A 17,760-nucleotide genomic window follows, 5' to 3' on the forward strand; every position below is an offset into this window, starting at 1 on the left:
ATTACTTTGGTCTTGTATAACCTGGTGCAGCTCTTGACACCAACCATCCTCCACCAGCCTCTTCTCACACTCCTTGTCATCAGGGGTTTTGTCCATCAGGCAATTTTGTCTCCATTTTTCCTATGAGGACAGGCTGAGAGAGTTGGGGGGGTTCAGCCTGGAGAAGAGAAGGCTCCAGGGAGACCTAAGAGTCCCTTCCAGTCCCTAAAGGGGCTCCAGGAAAGCTGGGGGTGGGGGAGATGGGGGGTCGGGACACACACACACACTCTCTTGATCAGGGAGAGAAGCCATAGGAGGAGGGGGAAGGGTTTGACACTGAAAGAGGGGAGATTTAGGAAAGATCTCAGGAAGAAATACCCTCCTGTGAGGGTGGTGAGAGCCTGGCCCACGTTGCCCAGAGAAGCTGTGGCTGCCCCATCCCTGGAGGGGTTCAAGGCCAGGTTGGAGGGGGCTTGGAGCAACCTGGTCTGGTGGGAGGTGTCCCTGCCCAGGGCAGGGGGCGGGACTGGAGGGGCTTTAAGGTCCCTTCCAACCCAAACCATTCCATGATTCTATGATTTTTTACTTTTTCATAGAGAAGCCATTATTTAAATGTTTCCTACTTTCTGCCATGAGAAGTTCACAATTTCAGGTGCTACAACTTTGCCAAAAAGGGCCCAGGAACGGCTTCTTTGAGGACAATCTTCCCAAAAGCCAGGCACAGCCCATTCCCACCCGCAGTAAGTCAAACAGGCGCAGCAGAAAGCCCACCTGGGCCCACCAGCACCTCCTGATGGAGCTTCAGTGTGAAAAGGAAGAGTCAGGAAGGTAGATGCATGGAGCGGCCACCTAGAAGGAGCACAGAAACACTGCCCGAGCACACACAGAGAGAATGAAAGGCAAAGCTCCAGTGGACCTGAAATCCGTGAGGTGGGAAGGACAATGAGAAGGGCTTACAGGCAAGAGGAAGACTAAAGAATACATGGGTTGACTGCTGAATGAGTCAAAGGACACAGAGAAGCCTGAGAAACTCAACACCTAATTACCCTCCGCCTCTACTGACAAGGTTTGCTGTCAGCTGTCACACCTCCCCAGTTCCTGTGTCTTCAACAAGATCCCGGTGCTTGATGGTGGTTCCCGAGGACTGGCCAAGGCACATGTCACACCCACCACCAAGAAGGAGGATCCAGGGAACTCTGGCCGGCCAGCCTGATCTCCGTTCCCGCCCAGATGACAAAGCACATGCTGCTGGAAGCCATCTCCAAGTGCCTGAAGGAGATGGTGATTGGGAACAGACAACGTGGTTTTATCAAGGGCACATCCATCATCCTGGACGCAAAAAAGCTTCCAACTCCAAATACCCTCTCCCCCCAACAAACCAGCTACTAACAACAGCCACTGGGAATAAAAAGCAGAAGGCTTTTTTCATCCTGCAAGGACCCATTTAGGATAATGACCTAAAAACCAAAATGCAGTTTGACTCTTCCTCGTGAGGAGGAGGACAACACACAATGTCAACATTCAACACTGGGATTTGTACTCATATTTCTTTTTAACAACACTGAGGTTATTACACAACACTTTCTGCTCAGACAGTCACGCAACAGAACTCATGTCCTCCACGAGAACGTAGGAAAGAACATTCTTCACTGATTTGAGTTGACAGTTCACCACAGACCTCATGCACCTGGGATTCTGAGAGCGACGATCGCTTCACTTGGGTCTCTATTTTAAACCCATTGAACAGGAGGGACTGATTTTGCAGTAACAGGTCTCTTCAGTCAGGCTTTTACCCACAGCTCCGAATGCCGTCACGCTGCCTGCTTTGCCATGCCTTTCTTTAGCTACACCGCGGAAAGTAATAAAACAGATGGGAAGAAGCAAAACAGCCCAAGGACTCATTCAGCATCCTAACACCCTCAGCCACGGGGCTGGGGGAACATGGACAATTTATTTCTTCATTTTTTTCCAGATGGAAAGTGGGAGAAAAATTGCCCAGAAATTTGGTAAATCCAGCTGTGGGGAAAAAAAAAAAAAAAAGCAGCAGAGCTTCAGTGCCTGAATGAGAAAACAGCGCAGAACAGCGTGTTTTAAATTCATTAGTACCTGGTGACACTTTTGGAATTGATTAACTTTCTCCAGGAAGGACTGAAGTTCTAATGCTTCAAGAGAGGTGTCCAAGCAACACCTCCTTTTCCAAAGGGGAACTACAAAGAACTGAGTTTATCTTACCAAAAAGATAAACTAAAGGTGAAAGGCTTTCAGGTAGCATGGAGCTTCTTCAAAGACACTGCATCGGAAGCGGAGAGTGTTCACCATTAATCATCAAAAAGGGTTGGAAAACAGATGCTGTGAGCAGTAGACATTCTTTAAAGGAGCAGAGCGGTGTCCGAACAAGGGAAACAGAAGTGAGCACTAACTGAGGCTAACTGAATGGAAATGATAAAATTTAAAAAAAAAAGTTTGAGAAATAGCTTACTGAAGGATAAAAGCCGCTGTGGAAATATCTTCTTCAAGCACCACGAGCAGGACGCCTGCCAGAAAGTCTGCTGGGCTGATAGAGGATCAAAATGAGAAGAGACCACTTGAGAAGCAGGAAAGCTAAATGAAGTATTTTGGCTGAAGTCTGAGCAGTGACCAATGCCAGACACCCAGGGAGGAGAACAAAACCAGGGCAAAGCAGGCAGTGATTCTTCCTTCCATGTGCTCATCTCTTCATCAGCTAAAGCTCAGGGACTTTGTAATTTGGAGATAACAGATATCCGCATGGTATTTTTCTGCCATGAATAGCCTAATTGATTTTTTTCTTCTTTTTTCTTTTTCTTTCAAATTTTTCTAATAAACTCAGTGTTTCCAAAAAAATGCAACATAAATTGACAAACTGTTGCCGACACCAGCCTTGGTATCAAGCAAACAGGAGGAGGAAAACACAACACCAATTTTTATAAAAGGGCCCCGAGGAGCTGAAGAATTGCTAACTCTGGCTTCTGCGTTGAAAAGATACTAGAAATAAATAACAATATTAGTAAGCTATAGACACAGCTTTTGTGGAAGAAAGCCAGGCTGCAGAAGAATATTACAATTTTTTGAAGAAATCAAGAACGATGTGGATACGGGTCAGTTATTAACAGAGTAACTGAATTGCCAAAACTTTTGGTGAGGTTCTTGGCTTTCTTTACAAGCAAAGTTCTTCATCAAAGTATGGCAGGGTAAGATAGAAAGTCTCTTAGATAAATAACCACTAAAGTGTAAAAATTGTCTCTTCATTCCAGTCTCTTTAAGGGAGTTTGTGACTTCTTGGTAGTTGCAATTAAAATGAATATTTTAGTTCAGGCCGGAAAGCTTGCTGCAGGAGCAAATGAACGTAGGTGGAGCGTTAGACAACTCTTAGAGCACATACTCACAGAGAGACCCTAGACCTGGCATTATCACTCAAAAAATACTCTTGGAGTGAAACGTGGGTAGTTCTTTGAGCCCTTTGCTTGGGGTTAATGAAAGGGCAAATAGAAAGGTAGGAATAACAAGGAAGGAATATGAAACATTCATATAGGAGCTTGATGTAGGTATCTCCAATATTCTTCGATATAATGAAACTTAGTCCTTTCTTGTCTGTTTTCTCCCAAGCACATGTTATTGGCCACAGCCAGAGACAAGACTGTCATGGAAAATGACCTCTGGTCAGACTCAGTACAGCCGTATTGTTAAAATTTCATCTTATTTTAAAATGGCTCAAGTGGCTGGACAAGTGGCTCATTATGCTGGAAAAACAACTGGGTTCTGGTTCTCCCTAGCAGCAATTCTCTTCAGTTATGATTTTTTTTTTTGCGAGGACACACCTCGTTACCTGCCAGCATTCATCCTCACACCTAGCTCCATTTTTCAGTTCCCTAGCATGGCATGAATCCAAGATCATGCAGAAACTTTATCACTATTTTCACTTCAGCTTTACCTCTGTGCAGACTTCTCATCACAAAAAAAAAAAAAAAAACAACCAAAAAACACCCAAACCAAAAAAAAACAATCCAGGGAGCAATCAAATTAACATCCTTCTTCCCTAAAGCTACCATTAGTTTTATGGCAGGTCTGCTAGGAGGCAGGGACAACATGTAAAGTTCAATATAAATGGCTGCTCTTAAAAATAAAAGGCTGCCACCTATCAGGGTAATAAAAAAAGATCCAAAAATGGTAAAAATCACCAAGTTTTAAGAAAAAGTTTTCCACCAGCAACTATAGAGAGATTTTGAACTGGGCCTGCTACGCCTGCTCTACTTCTCTGCAACAAGAAATAAGGTGGAAAACAGGTATTGCTCCACCTGAACCCAGCTGATGGCCCCCCTGGCCCCGAGGGGTTCAAGGCCAGGTTGGATGGGGCTTTGAGCAACCTGGTCTGGTGGGAGGTGTCCCTGCCCAGGGCGGAGGGCAGGCCTCGATGATCTTTAAGGTCCTTCCAACCCAAACCATTCTATGGTGACATCTTTGAAGTGTTGTACACTGTCTTTTAGGTATCCCCAACACATGCTTGGTTTTGTTTAACCAAACCTATGACTTGCTGTACGCCAACAGAGCTGCTTGGCTTCAACTTCAAAATAGATTGGTTAAAATCCACACGGTGAGAACACGTAGTGCTGCCAAAATGGAAATATTCTGATGTACTCCACAAACAACATCCCCATCCACCCAACGTCCCAGGGCGCAGCAAGAGCTAAGGCTCTGGATGGCAGCTGAGGCTGCCAGAACCACAGGCAAAGTTCTACCGAATCAACAAAGGCAGTTGGCAAATCCTCTCGGCAACGCATCCCGCTCCAAAGCCAAATCCAGTCAAATCTGGACTTGAACGTCTACAAACAAATAACCCAGTCTTTGCCTAGAAGATCTTCCTCAATTAGTAATGCCAAGGTACCGTGAACCAAAAAAAGATGGTTACACTGCTCTTCGGTGGGATTAAACTGGACGTTCACCGGCTTTATCAACCAAAATATTGAATGGACATACTAAACAGATCAGCGGGATGAAAATAAATAGCGCATCCAACAGGCAATCATTTCTCGCCAGTATCGGGGATGAGCAGGAAAGCGAATATGCCAATATCTGAAAGCATATAGCAATATCAGCCAATCTTACATTGCTTCCCCTTCTTCTGCCCTTCCCATAGGGCACATGGAAGCTATAAACCTTTTAACCTATTCAGGGCAGCTGCAAACATCCCAAATATTCAATAAGTATAAAGTTGTCTGAAATACGCCTTTTGTTCACGCTGTTTTGTTTGCTCGCTTCGAATATTAAATAATAAAACCTAACTTCAATTTGAGCTGCTGGTTTGACCTTCACGGAAGACTTATCTGCAGGTGTGCTTGGAGGAAAACGTTTCTAAAATCCATTTTCTCTGCTCTGATCAGTCACATGGTGGTCCCTCCCATTCCTCAAAGTATGTGACGTATTAATCATTCTTTGGGAATTTCTGTTTATTACTTCTGTTCTGAAGGAGAGTAAAGACAAACCCCGGGATTATGGCAAAAATACTTTGAGAAGCTACAGGTGTGGATCTGTCTGTATGGTCTCGGACGCCCTCCACCTCGGGGAAACACAGAATAGAATCATAGAATTGTCTGGGTTGGAAGGGACCTTTCAGATCATCGAGTCCAATCATCAACCCAACACTGCCAAGCCCACCACTACCCCATGTCCCTCAGCACCACGTCTGCCCGGCTTTTAAACACCTCCAGGATGGTGACTGCACCACTGCCCTGGGCAGCCTCTTCCAAGGCTTGACAACTCTTTGGGTGAAGAAATTTTTCCTAATATCCATCCTAAACCTCCCCTGGCACAACTGGGCTGAGGCAGATACCTGGCTGTTCTCTACTACCCTGAAAAATGGAAAAACACCAACCAAACCCCTCCAAAACACCCCAACTAAACCAAACCCCTCCCAGCCCAGCAGTTTGCTCAGGGACCTGTCCTCAGCTGGTATTTAACACGGAAAATTATATCAAGTGTGGATTAGCCTGAGAGCAAATTTGGGTCCAGCATAAACCAAAGATCACAAGAGACTGTGTAAACCTGTTAGTAATTATTGAGCAAATGTTAGTAACTTCCCAGAATCTCCCCACACCAAAGCAGGCACCCTCCCAACAAGTAAAAAAATGCTTTTTTCTATGATTGCTTCCTTCTTATGACAAACGCGGTGAGAAACTGTTCGAAGACTACTCTTCCCTCAGCTCCAGACCCCAAATACAACTAGGGCAGATCTATACTTCTATACTTCTGTTAATGCAGGTAATTAAGCAGAGCTCTTTAAAGGCAACAATATCTCTTTGGTTTTGTTTTCTCCCTTTTTTTTTTTTTCTTTTAGATTTTTAAAAGCATTGGCGCGAAACCAAAACTGAAAGATCTAACAGTAGTATAGGAACTTCTGCAAGACACGCTAAAGGAAAAGCATTCTTTCCCAAAAACAAGTCTCAAGAAATTATGAATTAAGAAAAGATACGACCATGAAGACTGTGGCTGGACCTGGAACATGCAAGTACATGCAATTAGACACTAATTAGAGATAAATCAATACAGATTAAGTATTCACGAAAGGAACAACTGGAAAAGCATTAAGAATAATATATGGAAACTTTTGCTATAGTAGAGCACTCTTGCCTGTCAGGACAAGAAGCCTTAAGTATTTGACCTAATTAACAATATTACTTTAAGCGTCGATTATATATATCCATCGATATATGGAAAGAAAACAACTAAATCCTGTAAAAACAGAACTAAAAGGAAGAAAAAAAGTTTGCTTACTCTTCTTGACGCAAGTCGTTAACGCTCCGGTCCAGTGAGATCATGTCACTGGCCACCATATTAAACCCAAACTCTTTAATGCTGGCTTGAATGGATTCCTTGTAATCTGGTCCCAAAACAAATGGCTTTGCTTCCTCTCCAGGGCCACCAACAACTCCGGGAGGCTCGGGCTCTTTGGGTTCAAAGTTACCAAGGACTCCAGGTCGTAGAACAGGATCTCGGTACACAAATGTCTGAGGCTTGAACGTGAGGTACTGCCTCTGGATGATATTTTGCTGTTTGTTCTCACCACCACCATGATGATGGTTTAGTTCATTTTTGGCCTTGTTTTTCCTCCGAATGGATTCCAAGTCCACTTCCACACCTTCCACATGAGGCCAAGGTACCACAGGCTTGAACTTCTCATTTCCTAGTCCATGGTCTCCTTTGTTTGGCATGAGTCTGTTGGCTTCGTTGTCATCCTAGATATACACACGGAGAAACAGCAGGAGATCACATAAATTCATGACCCTATATTTATTTAATTCTAGTACCTTAAAATGTATGTTAAGCAAGAAGGGAGAAGTCCCTGATAAGGGGTGACCCACCCGTGAATGCTCCCCAGAACAGTCACTGCCGTTTCCAGTACTGCTGTCCAGGAGGACAACAGGGAAACGCTGCTGAAAGTTCAGATTTCCTGCTAAAATCCTCTCCTTGTAAACAGAGCAGATGTTGGATCAGCCCAAAATCTGAGAGAACAAGGCACTCGTTTCGGCAACCTCTCACTGTCTATTCAAAAGTACAAAATCAAACACAAACCTGAGGTCAGGAGGGTGTTGCCTGTTCAGACCTGCCGGAGGCAGGAGAGCTGCACGGTTAGAGCTGGTCCCATCCACTCGCACCCCAAAAACCTCCAGTTTCTGTGGACAACCCATCCGGTTGCTCAACCAGTCCCACAGCGACGGTATTTTTCCTCATACTTCTGTAGAAGTTTCTCATGTTGCCTCTTGTCCCTTCAGTGTGCACCCCTCGGAAGATTTTATTTCCATCATCTCTGTCACCTCACTTTTGAGGGTGAGACAATGCAATTATGCTCCCCATTATACCTTCTCCAGCCACACCAAGCTGAGCTCCTCTCCCCTGTCCACGACTGTCCTCCTGTAGCCCTGCCACAACCTCAGCAGGTCTTTGCCAGGTCCTCTCCACTTTTTAACACCTCTCCTCTGCAGGTCAGCGCTGGAGGAGACCCAGCCACGGTGCTCCAGAGGCAGGAGGATTGTTTGGGAAACAATCTCTGTCCCTTGGCTCGGCGGTGAAGCTCTCCTGGTGTCACCCATCATGTGGTGCACCTCTACTGCGGCAAGGGCACAATGCTGACTCATCTCCACCTTCAACTAAACCATACGACACTTACTGCTGCATTACAGCATTTTCCTCATATTTTGCATAATAGAACTTCAGAAATTAAGAGAAAAATGGTATAACATACGTCGAGATTAACACAATAACAGCAGGAGTCAGACTGGCGCCAATTCAAAATAATAGAGTTCATTCAATAAACTTCCTGACCTCTCCGCTTGTTCTAGTTGAAACAGGGAAGAGGCACAAAATGCAGAAGCACTACATTATTCTGTTGTTCCATCACCATTTTTTGAGGAACTGAAAAGCCAGCATGAGAGAGGGGAGGGTAAGGTCATGTGAAAAAGCAGCATTTTGCCAGGAGGCTGCCATGGATCTAAAGCAATCCCCAAGAGGCCTTTTGAACAGAGCATCATCTCACACCTGCCCTAGAAATGAAAAGGAAGCCTTTGGAACTTTGCTGAGCACTCGGCTCCTACCCAGTTCCTATAAAAGCCAAGGTACCAGTGGGCATCACCAGGAAGGATGCTTAAAGAACGCATCATTTTGACCACATAGAGTTTTGACATGCTCACACCCTCAGAAGTACTGAGTTATGGTCTCTGCAGGACGTTTTGGAGTTTGAGAAGGTATGGAGTAGGAGGAGATGGACCTTAAGACCAGAAAGGCTGGTCCACAAAGGCTGGTCTTCCATCTGAAAGACGGCAGTTTGGAGAGGTGATGGCTGAGGGGAACACAACTGAAGTTTACAACATCATGGAGGTGATGGATAAATTGGGTGGAAAATCATGGTTTACCCTAAATACAACTGGAGGTGCTTGATGAAATTGATAGGAGGTCAACCAAAAAAACGTTCTTTGCCCAGTGACCTCCTGCCACACAGGAGGCCGTGGGGAGAGATGGTACCAAGGGTTGAAGGCACTGTGATGGATGACAGGTCCGTGAGTGGACCGTAAAAGGACTGGGCAGGGAAAAAGAGCTGTACCTTTGAAAATCTCTAATTGAACAGTTGTGGATGCTGGAGGAGTCCAGGGGGGAGCACAGCAGGCTCTTGGACACCCCCCTGTGTCCCCAGGCTGAATCCAGCCCTCAGTCTGGGTGGGACGCCCATGGTCCGTATGAAATGAAACATCTTTCCCCTCCACCATCTATAAACCATCCCCTTCGTCAGTCCTCTGACTGAAGCACAACACTTCTCAAAGTAATTTGTTTATTTTGCCGCCGTCAGAACTCTGACTTGTGTTACATTTAGCCTCGTTACAACTGTTACGCACAATTTGCATTATAATGCATTTATTATGCTATTCCCTTCCAGACACTAAATATATTCTGGTTTTTGCAGGCCTGGCAAAATATTGCCTAAACCAGGAAAATTACACGCAAAAACAGAGACACATGCTCCGTCACTTCTTTCCTCCAATTTCCCTGTGCCTGGAACAAATCCGGGTGCCGTGGGCTGACCCCTGTGGCACCACATGGCTGCTCCCTCCTCCCTCCCCACCCCATGAAGGACATTAACCCTGTCTCAGCATTTAAAAAAAACCCAAAACAACAATAACCAACAAACCCAGAAAAAAAAGGAACTCTCAGCGTTAAAGCGCGTGGTGCGCTCCACAGCTCCTGGAGGTTACTAATTTCTCCAGAGAGAACCGAGACAAAGGTTTTCCAAATGCTGTCTGGAAAAAAAAAAAAGCCAAGTCAAACCACAACCACAGAACTATTTTGGTCATTGTATCAGCCACAGCGCCTTTGCTAGGAGCTCCTACAGCTTCTTCTCTTCTATGAATTATGACTTCGCCTGTTTTTTAAAAAAATGATTTAATGACATATGCAAAAAATTGAAATAACTTTTAATCAGTGCGTCTCACTGATTGGAGGTTTGGCTCAACTAAAAATGTAGCATCAAACTTCTAAAAGATTAATACAGCAATGACAGTCAAACTGGGAGGCATATTAAAAAAAAAAAAAAAAAAATCACAACAACCTTTAAGTGGAAAAACAAGATAGCCTTAAAATAATTTGAAAAACCTTGGAAGAGACCAAATCAATGACAACAAGGTCTGGGAGGAAGGAGCAGGACGTACGTCTGAACACCACACTTTGGGGTTTTCCAAAAATGAGGGAGGAGAAGCAAAACGCTGCGAATTCTCTCCCACCTGGACCCAAACAACAACCAAATCTCATTGTATCTTTACAAAGGAGGCACGCTAAGCCGCTTACATACAGTAATATAGAAAAATGTTTATTCCACAGACTGTTTTTTTTCCATAGGGCCAGAGCTAGGATTCCCTGCCAGCTTCTCCAGCCCCAGCTCGGCGCTGCTTCATTTCTGAAATTTCTTCTCACTCCTCAGGGGATGATGTGTGAGTCACTGCAAGGGGCGTTTCGGAAACAGTGAGATGATATCAATACAGTCCACCCCTGGCTTGTATATATAAAAAAAAAAAAAGAAAAGAAAAGAAAAGAGAGGTATTTGGTGTCTTTTTTTTTTTTTTTTGCAAATTAGGTTCTTCCTTTTTTTGCAAAAGAGAAAAATGCAATGAAAGTTATAAGGAACATAACTGTATCCTTTAGGAGGATTCTCTTTCTAAATTATACAAAATAGAAGAAAAACATGGGAGAGACTGGTCAGCTGGCAATAAAACCCAAAATGTCAAAGTTGCATAATCTGCTTTTCTCCAGTCAACCAGTTCAAGCCCGGCAACTCCCCGAAACTCCCTATGAAATAATGTCTGAAGCACAAACCCGTGCTGAAAAAGCAGATCTGCTCCATTTCTAAAGTGGAAGATTATCATACCGAGAAAAGTTTGCTCATCCAAAGCAACGTCTATAAAAGCAACTTGCTCATCTAGACAAAAAAAACCAACACTGATGCACAAACAATGAAAAGGGGAATAATTAAGCAGAATTCAGCAGTATTCTTATTACCAAAGACGCAAAACAAAATTAAAAAAACCACCTTACACTCTCAGAACATGCATGTTCATGCCCAGCTGATTAAAGACAGATATCGAGCGTTGCAATATTCTGGTGTTCCTCATGAAAACTGATAAAAACTGATAAATTTAATATTTTTGTAATCCAGGAGGCCAATCCCTATGTAACTTCATTTTTCCCAATCCAGCTGTTACCTTCCTTAGCTCCTGGCTGCATCTCCACCACCGCACTTACCATTAAAGGCAAATGCAATATATATTCTTCTACCATAAGGAAGGGTTCAAGGACTTTCAACTGGGGATGAATCAATAGCGCTCAGAGCTCCCCTGATGCAAGTTCCTCTTTTATGCAGAAAAGGAGCGCTTTTGAATAAAGTCCCTGTCACAGACACCCTGACGGAGACCACACTGCTCTCGGTTTCAGTTTTTAAAAGCTTTTTGCTTTGTTTTACCTTGACCTAACCCAGCCCCACTCCTCGTTTATGGGGAAAAAAAAAAAGGCCACTCGAGAGAAATGATAGAGCCTGGCATTTTCAATGATTTGAGTAAACAGGAGGCGGTTGGTTTAATTTATGCAGTTTGCTTGTTTAAAAAAAAAAAAAAAAAAAAAAAAAGGACTACAAGCTGGATTCACAGATTTCCTTATTGACTAGACTCATGCTGGGAAGACACTAAAATAATGCCTGTCCTCAGCAGGCTCCTAGCTGGTAGCGCAGAATCACGCTAATAAGAGAGGAAAAAAAACCCAACACGTAGTACATTTTGGGTTGCTTTGAATCATTTTATGTGAGTCTTACTTACCAGGTTATAGTTCAGGGCAGAGACGGAAAAAATGAAGTGCCACACTGAATTACATAGCCCTGCAACTATTTTTGTGCCTCATGATAGAAAAAGACTCCACAACGCTCTTATGACCAAAAAACTGGGAGACTTTTCAGTATATGGGATCAACCACAGACAAAAGGGAAAATCAATGTATCCAACAGGGAGGTTTAGGATGGATATCAGGAAAAACTTCTTCACCCAAAGGGTTGTCAAGCCTTGGAAGAGGCTGCCCAGGGCAGTGGTGGAGTCACCATCCCTGGAGGGATTTAAAAGCCGGGCAGACGTGGTGCTGAGGGACATGGGGTAGTGGTGGGTTTCCTGGTTAGACTCAATGATCTCAAAGGTCCAACCTGGACCATTCTATGGTTCTATGTCATCGGGGACAATAATTAAGGAGATCTAAAGTAGACAGACTCAGATAAATACCTGAATAGACAGATAGTAAAGAAATCTCTGCTTAACTTTGTAACTCAAGGCTACTCTTAAAGCAGGCGAAACAGCCTCTTACCATTACAACCATTTTCAAGTAGCACAAATACTCTTAAACTGAATCATAAATGAAGTTGCTGCATTATCTAAGGCGACGTTGTATTTTAGCCTCCCTCGTGTTCTAGAAATGTAAAGATGTTGGCACTAGTAGCTGGCGCAATAAAAAAAAAAACCAAACCACGTTTGGAGCTGCTCCCTGCAGAATAAGGGAAAAGTTGGTAGAGGACCCTGGGCAAGACAGAAGAATGATCCTTTTCTCACAGACAACCCACCAAAGGTGACTGAAAGGCTTGTAAACTCAGAACAGCAAGAACTACTTACAAGTTTATTACAACCAGAATAACCAACATTTTCAGTGGAAGAAAGCCAAAGTGATCAAGTGGGACAGAACATAAATAAAAGAGCATAAAAGCGAGTAATTCCCTACACACTGCGTCTTCTCAAGTGTGTTTTTGCTTCTTGTTGACTAAGTGGCTTCCTCTGTTGCATCAAAGGGCAATTTCTCAGGTCCCCAAGCAGCAGAGACCACAAGAGACCACACACTTTCCTCATCTGCACTGATCCCACCCCGCTCTTAATTCTTAATGGAATTCTTCAAATAGAGAACAGACAAACGCTGCCCACCACACGAGGGAAGGCAGTTTAGATCAAGTACTTCAGACTGGTCTAATCAACCACCCGCTGACCCACAGACTGTGCTGTAACGCGAAGACTCCGCGATCAACCATGTCTCAAATGCCCATGACCTTCCTTCCTTCTGCACAACAGAGACATTTCTACTGCAGCCACCACCGTACTCAGCACGGGATTTCAACGGCAAGCTCCTGGAGAGCATCATCCATAGTAATGCATTCTCCAGCAGAGATGGCGGTGGTTCTGACCTCCACGTCAACAGAGTGGCACCTCTTCAGTGTGTTCACCCCTCAAACGCACCATACGGGTTACTATAACAAAGATGAAACAAATTAAAAATAAAAAATAAAATCAAATTTGTTTGCTGGTTTGAATTCACTTCATGCTAAATCCAGCCATTTAAAATATTTTATTGTAATTTAGTTGTTCAGAATGCTGTTACAATAACAGCCAAGCCCCTCGAAGATGCCAAAGAGCAAAAGAGCAAGGAGGGCACCAAGCCCTGGAGGACAGCTGTCATTCTGCTGCAGCACCAGGGAGAAAACCTGTCCCAGGTGAGCAAAACCCACACTGAAGCCTCTCCTTCCAAAGCAAAGTCTATTTTTTCATCTGGTCTTGAGAGGGGAGACTCTAATGACCCAATCACTTTCCTTTTTCCCCTCTTTTCCTGAAGCAACTCTCCGCTGAAGCCTTAGGAGATGTCAAGTTGCATCTACTCGCAGGAAGGACCACACTTTATTGCCCAGGAAGTTAAACCTTGTTTTCTCTTAAGAAACTTAATGAAAAGAATTCTTTTTCAGCTTCTCAGCCTGGCGGCAATCCAGGGGAGACCTTGCTGTGGCAGAGGTTCAGCAGAGTGACTTGATCCTTAAGTAGATATGCCAGCTCCAGGAGGAGCAGAGCAGCAGAGGAACTGATGCATTTCTCAACAAAAAGTGCAAAAAACTGGCTTCTAGGGACACAGCCAAGCCCAGAAAAATGTTTAAGCAGATGAAAGCCGTGGGAAGTCTCCAAATGCTCAGAATTCTGGCTGGGTCTGATCAATATTATCATCTCTCATTTCTGTAAACATTTGTTGTTATGTATTTTGCTCAAATGCAACCTTCTGTTCTCCTTTTAATTTCTCCCAATTTCCCTGGTTTGTTTACAGTGCTTTCACTAAGATCCTGCCATTGCTTACCCTATTTTAGAGGGGCAGAAGCTGGAGGCAAGCATTTTTTTCCAGCTCTTTCTTCTAGTCAAAAGCTGAATATCAGGAAATCCCTTTTGAAAAACGAATTGCAGAAATAGATGGCAGAAAATGGAAGATTTTTTTTCCCTGTCTCCCTCCTGCAAGTCTTTGGGAGCACCCCACTGGCACATGGCTGTGTGCTTTGGAGCAACGGTACAAATTCCATCAGATTTCAAACCCAGTGCTGAATGGCTCACATAACACCTCTAGAGACCAGGAAAACCATCAACAAAAAGGGAAAATATCTCTCTGCCCTCCAACTTGCCTGCAAGGGCTTCAGAGTCAAGTATTAGGGAAGACAGAGAAAAGCGTCTAAGCTTCTCTAAGAGACGTGTCTGGACCATGGAAAACCTCACAACCATAAGACCCAGTTTTCTAACGCAGACCGATAAACTGAAATCCACTTTTTCTTGATAGAAAAATAGACATACAAGTCAAGATCGGCAGACCAGAGCCGAAATAAAGGAATTGATTATCACACACTTACAATGAAATTAATCAGAAGCTCACTTGGGCTATAATAAATTGCTTCCTAATAATTTGACTACCCAGCACCTTGCTGGCCTATGAAGTTTTTCCCCAGGATACGAGAAAAAAGAGAAGCCTATGATAATTAGACAACTTCCACAATTTTTCTCTCTAGAGGGATTTTATAAATGCTTGACTGGGAAAATTATGAGTATTAAGAACAAAGCGGACAATTGCATAAGACATCTCCATCAGGGCTGACTGCAAGATGCAGAAGGGCCTCAAGGTACCAGGGTTTTGAGTCTTGGACCCTTCTTCAGAAAAAAAATGCACTGATTTTTCACCTGAGCTTTACTATCTTTCTCTGCGTTGCCAGTTAGAGGCGAGCAGAATAGCAGATATTCTGTTAGTAAAGCAGATTAGTAAAACACTATTCACACAGGCAAGCAGGTCCCTTTTCTTAGCTGAAATAGAATCATAGAGTCCTAGAATTGCCTGGGTTGGAAGGGACCTTTCAGATCATTGAGTCCAACCATCAACCCAACCCAACACTGACCTCCCGCCCTTGTAGATCCCTAAGACTATTCAACTTTAACAATTAGTAAAAATTAAGAGCATGCGATCCTGAATACCAGAAAATACAGTGTTGTATTGATGCTCCGTCAATTTAGTATATGCCGATCCATGTAGTTTAACCATTTCTGCAGCAGCATTCTACAACTGCCACACACACACCCTTTCAAGCGCCCAGCAAACAATTCCCATAGTTTTTGTATTCAAATGGAAGACAAAGAGAGAAAATAGCCATGAGGACGAATCATTCCCTTGCAATCCTGCCATAATCCAGAACGCTCTCCTTTATGTCACCATGACCTTCTCCCTAGCACCTCCTCACCTCCCTCCAGCACTGAGTGACGCTTGGCAGCATCCTGCCATCAACCAGGGCTGGTCCAGCCCCACACCTGTGCTCCAGGCACTGGAAACCACGAGAACTTCCCTCCACAGCCCTTGAGGGTTCAGCAATAACAAGCCATCTCTCTCCCAGCCCCAAAACCTCTTCCATCTTTTTTCCCTGCCCCGGCAAGTTGTGCCCTCTGAGGTGAAAGGCATAAAACACCGAGGTTCAGCACCAGACTTGTTGTCCACGTTCAACGGAGCTGGTGACCTTTCTAGTCAAGTCATTGCTCCTTCCACATTCTGTCTCGCTCCAGGAATATCCTTCATTTTATGCATATGTTTGAAGGGGATTTTAAAAATAGAACTCATGTTTATTCATATGGACATTAGAGATTCTTAAGGACTTCTGAGATGCCCTCTGTCCAGCTTCATCGCTTTCCACAAAGGAAGGATTATTCTCCTTTTCCTGTGTAGCCTGGACTACAAGGGGGCAAGGCTTTTATTTCACTCACACCAAGCCCCTTTTAGGAGCGTTCTCTGTAGACTGAAGAAAGAAACAGATGAAGCTGGTTTTTTTTGGATTCAAACGATCAAAACTTAGGCAATCAAACATTAAGCTGTAGAGATAAGCAGGTAAAAACAACTGTATGCTTTGAGTTTAAAAAGTAAAAGACCAAAGAGTTACAATTCATAATCCATAACTTCGCTATTGAAAATATCCAGCTTCTATTATTTTTCCCTCCAGAAGGAGAAAGCCTGAGAAAAACCCAAACCCTACCATCAATCCTCATGTTCTGAGTGGCTGAGGATGGCTTTTCTGGCCCTCCAGGCACCAGCTACCAAACATTGCGCTGGTTAAAGCCCACAGAGGAACTCCATCCCTGTTTCTCAGTCATCTGAGACTGATGGATATTTAAAAATTATGCCTTTGTTTTACATACCTCAGTGAACAAATGACTTTTACAGTACAATAAATCCATCACCGATGGACACGCTTGATCAAGGGATGCAGGTTTCTGTGCTGCATCTCGTCTGCCTCAATTTTTAAGGACACATACAGCAATCTCGTTTTCTATTTCTCACTGTTAAGAAGCAAGCCGCATGATTAGATTTTCGTTTACCTTGAAATATTGTTACCGTTCTCCAGCTTTACAACAGCCTGTTTCTGCTTTTTAAAAAAAAAAATTGCATTTCGCCATTTGATCAACCCTCCCATTTTGAAAGCTTTCTCAAAGAAACAGCCGGCTGAAGCCAATTCTGCCTTGTATGAAAATCACGCATAGAGTCTAAAACCCACTTCTGCAAGTTTCTTCTGAGCTCCCAAAAGATCTCAGAAATTCAGAGTATTTTCCCAATTACCATGTGTACTGCTTGCCTAGATAAGAGAGGGGAAATCACTTGTTATGATCAACTGTGTTCTCCATCTCATCTTGCCTTTGCCCCTTCATTCCTGCACCTCTTCTAGTACGTAGGATATTAAAGAGAATCTGTGTGGTATTTGCCAATAAATCAGTTACATTCTACCAAATTGTTGAGGTAAGTTTGTATCTGTCCTAAATACTTAAAAATAAATAAATCAACACAATACACATGCTTTGAAGCACGAGATGGAAAAAAGACCTGCAACGACACTAAACTACTAAGAGCCAATTTACTGAGCAGATACATCAATCTTGGTAAATTGAGTTCTCTTTCTGCGACAAATACAGCTGGTGACAGTCTGTGTTTTGCTGTGGACACAATGAATGTTGAAACCTCTCTCATAGCTTTGCCTTAGAAGCCACACCGTGTGTGGACACAGCCAGGTTCTTGGCACGTTCCACCCAAACTTCTTCAGATGGGCTTCAGCAAAGGCGTCTGCTCCCCACCACACATCCAGCCTTGCCCTTCCCTCTGCAGCACCTTCTCTTTGGACAGTGAAGTCCCCAGGCTGATGCTGGGACCAGGAGAGCTGGTGGTGAGGCAGACGTGGACATCGGGAGATGGACACCCTTGACATTGTGGTGGCACAGGTGACCCATGACACAATCTAAACCTGAGGCTGCCCCAGACCAATGCTCAAACTGTTACTCTCTAAGCCAACTTGGGAACCGACATCCTACTGCCTCTCCTTTATGTGGCTCCGACGACCAGCCTCTAGCCCTGGGCATTTTTCAAGGAACCCACCTACATCCATCA

General features: G+C 43.9%; 1 protein-coding gene across 1 annotated transcript in view; it reads right to left on the reverse strand.

The window, feature by feature from the left end:
- GALNT7 (polypeptide N-acetylgalactosaminyltransferase 7) overlaps positions 1 to 17,760 on the reverse strand; it is a 55,802-nt gene that overhangs the window by 24,088 nt on the left and 13,954 nt on the right. The window contains exon 2 of the mRNA XM_074154781.1: positions 6,766 to 7,226. Coding sequence (XP_074010882.1) covers positions 6,766 to 7,226 — 461 coding nt within the window. The remainder of the gene's footprint in view (positions 1 to 6,765; positions 7,227 to 17,760) is intronic.

Source organism: Numenius arquata, chromosome 10 (assembly GCF_964106895.1).
Source record: "Numenius arquata chromosome 10, bNumArq3.hap1.1, whole genome shotgun sequence".
In the NCBI taxonomy this organism is placed as follows: Eukaryota; Metazoa; Chordata; class Aves; order Charadriiformes; family Scolopacidae; genus Numenius; species Numenius arquata.